This window comes from Paramormyrops kingsleyae, chromosome 8 (genome assembly GCF_048594095.1).
Source record: "Paramormyrops kingsleyae isolate MSU_618 chromosome 8, PKINGS_0.4, whole genome shotgun sequence".
NCBI classification, from domain to species: domain Eukaryota; kingdom Metazoa; phylum Chordata; class Actinopteri; order Osteoglossiformes; family Mormyridae; genus Paramormyrops; species Paramormyrops kingsleyae.
In genome coordinates, this window is record NC_132804.1 from 30,255,722 (window position 1) to 30,258,707 (window position 2,986).

Consider the following 2,986-nt stretch of genomic DNA (forward strand, 5'->3'; position numbering starts at 1 on the left):
GCTTCGACTTTTAAGAAATTCGAGTTCTAATGAGTTTGAGAACTGAGGTACCACTGTATATATAAACGTTTCACCTATATACTTAAATTAAACTAATATATTCTCAAATGATCAGACAGTAGTCCTTTAAACATTTTTGCTTTGTAAATTTATTCATTTTTTATTTGCATAAGGTCCAGATGTTCAGTAAGACCTAGAGGTCACAGAAAGCAAGTGTATGGACTTAGGACCAGTTGCAGCAGGAGCAGCTGGTGTCAAAGACCAGACCAGAAGCGCAGTGCATTAGGTAAGTCTGGCCCTGGCTGCATTCATAGAACGCATTCTTGTTGGTGGGATCAGGGAAGAATCCGTTGCTCTTTCCAGCACAGTAGCCACTTCCTCCACTGCTGGAGCCACCGCTGCTGCTGCCACCACTGCTGCTGCCGCCGCCTCCTGGAACCTGAGGAACTGTAGGGGGAGCCTTGGAAACAGGGGGCAGGGGAACCTTACGGGGGGTGCAGCCTGGAAAGTCAATAGAAGAAGATGGGAAATGTTGATGGTTATGTTGGTCAAAATCCCTCATTATGACAACTGTTAATTTGAATGTAACCCTCACTCTGGGCAGTGCCAAGGCCGGTCCTCAGGCTGGTGATCAGGGGGTATTTGCCCTGGCCGCAGAAAGTGCCACTGAAGTCATCCAGATCAACAGTCCACACCATGGCACCTGCGAACTGGTTCTGCTTCAGCCAGTCAATCTTTGAAGAACAAGGGAGACAGAGGAAATGGAATTGTATATTTAACCATCATTTGATAATTTTGATACACATGTCATTTATTATTAACTCGTACGTTTTCTCTACCAGCATGGAGATCATTTTTTTATCTTATATCTATGTTAAAGTACAGTTTTCTTGCAACTTGCAATTAGTCATCGAAGAACTGCTGCTTGATTCTTTTGCGACACCCACCTTGATGTTGAAGCTCTTCACATTGTCATAGCCAACCCAGATGTTCTGGGTGTTGTAGGCGTATGGGACCTCCTGGGGTGCATCCCAGGCCTCAGTGGCTCCCTGCTTCAGGAAGGTGCAGATCTGGGGAGAGTCAAAAGTAAACAGCAGTAGGGTTACAGCCAGTGCCTATTGATGAAGGGGAACAACACTATTGAGTAATCAGTCATACCTCATAATAGGCCAGGAAACCACTCTGTCTGCTGTAGGGTCCAGCAGGTCCAGGGCCACTCGCAGGGGCACCAACTCCAGTTTGAGAGCTTGTCAGCCTGAAGGTGTGGCCATAGGTGGCGAAGCCAACCAGAAGCTTGGAAGCAGGGGCACCCTGGCTCTTCCAGTAGTTCATGGCATAGTCCTGTAATTATAGACAGTGCTTAATGAGACATATGCAGCTGTATTTTCTTACTTAATTTTACATTTGCCACTGGTATGAAATACTGCAAGAAGTCTTCATAAACCTAGCTAAATGGACACCTACCATGTTGAAGTAGATGTAAGCACCTTGGTCAGCAGGTCCCTTGTAGAGGGGGCTGTTCTCACCAGTTTGTTGCTCCCATGATCCATGGAAGTCATAGGTCATGACATGGAAGTAGTCCAGAACCCTGTGAAAGAATTAAGAGTGCGAAGGTCTGTGAGGCCTAATACAAAATCAGCTGACATCCAAGCGAGTTTAGTACCTTCAGAGAGAACTCACTTTCCAATCTCGGCGATCTCGTATCCACTGTCGATGGTGCTCTTGCCAGCAGACACAGCAGCAGTCAACATGAGACGGGGACGGTTGGTCTTCTGACCTTCAGCCTCAAAGGCAGCCAACATTTCCTGACAGGGGCAAGATGGTCAACGGAATGTTATCAATAGGTTCATTAGCAATCTGAATATCATATCTTCCTGACCTTATAAAGAAGGTGAATACATGTTTTCCATTGCTATGTAAATTTCTGTAGCTCCATGTTTGAAGCAACTGTCATACCTGGACCAGAGTGGTGAAGAGGCCCTTGTCCTCAGGAGGACTACCTCTGGATCCGGGGTACTCCCAGTCAATGTCAATGCCGTCAAATTCGTACTGCCTCAGGAATACAATCACGGAGTTGATGAAGGTCTGGCGGTTAGCAGCACTGACCACCATGGCATGGAACCTGAATGGGAGGGAGAGGGTTAGTTTGCCAAGGGGGGGGAGAGTCATACTCATTAATCAGCTTGTGGGAGAAATATTGTCAGTGGTGCTCAAAATTACTTTGCTGTCCCGAAGTTCCAGCCACCAATAGCCAAGAGGTTCTTCAGTTGGCTGTTCCTGTTGGCAATACAAGAAGACATTGAGTCATAAAGTGATTCACAAGACATCACAGAACCTCTCTTCAACAAGGCCAGTCTTGTAGTCAGTTACTAATACATGACTTATGAATTCTGCTGCATGCAGAATTCCATAATGCTGCTTTTAAGTTCTCATATTTCATGATTTTTCTGCAGTGGCACTCACTGGTTCTTCAGGGCCGCAAACTCATTGTAGAGCTTCACGTCATCCCACTCGTAAGGGGCAATCTCGTTGTCGTTCATGTTGGCAAAGGCGTAGATCAGGTGGTCACAGAGACATGGGTCCACTTGGTTGGGGAAGACCTTGCCAGCTCCCGGTCTGTACTGTGCCCAGTTGGTGAAGTAACAGGACAGGATGTAGGAAGATCCTGAGGCCAGGTGGTGATGGAGAGGAGGTGAGAATTTCTGTCATAGTTTTGTAAAACATTTGTTGGACTTCACCTGCTTGTAATAGATACATATTGTTTCCACTAGGAAAGTTTGTGACAAATTATATCATCCAGTTTAAGATGAAGATTAGAACATCTATATTACCCGAAATAGTTTTATGCACAGTTTGAGCTTTCATCTCAATGTCATTAGTGAACTAAAGAATATTATTAGAATTTCCTGGAAGAATATTGTTAGTGTGTAAAAAGTCTACAATAACATTAAGAAATCCTATCACCATGACCGAATTGACAAGACTT

At 45.1% G+C, this 2,986-nt stretch overlaps 1 protein-coding gene across 1 annotated transcript; it reads right to left on the reverse strand.

The window, feature by feature from the left end:
* Positions 1-223: 223 nt before the first annotated feature.
* LOC140592206 (acidic mammalian chitinase-like) lies at positions 224-2,660 on the reverse strand. Its single transcript, XM_072714925.1, has 9 exons — positions 2,464-2,660; positions 2,221-2,277; positions 1,957-2,122; positions 1,681-1,805; positions 1,465-1,588; positions 1,159-1,341; positions 948-1,070; positions 596-734; positions 224-501 (listed from the first exon to the last, which is right to left on the reverse strand). The coding sequence occupies exons 1-9, from the start codon at positions 2,538-2,540 to the stop codon at positions 224-226; spliced, it is 1,272 nt and encodes a 423-aa protein (XP_072571026.1). The 5' UTR covers positions 2,541-2,660.
* Between the last annotated feature and the right edge of the window lie 326 nt (positions 2,661-2,986).

Excerpts from the sequence above, each read along its gene's own strand:
- LOC140592206 (XM_072714925.1), bottom strand. The coding sequence starts at position 2,540 with ATGAACGACAACGAGATTGCCCCTTACGAGTGGGATGACGTGAAGCTC. Across the intron at positions 2,278-2,463 it reads TTTGCGGCCCTGAAGAACCA|GAACAGCCAACTGAAGAACC; the intron begins GTGAGTGCCACT and ends TATTGCCAACAG. Across the intron at positions 1,589-1,680 it reads GAGATCGCCGAGATTGGAAA|GGTTCTGGACTACTTCCATG; the intron begins GTGAGTTCTCTC and ends ATTCTTTCACAG.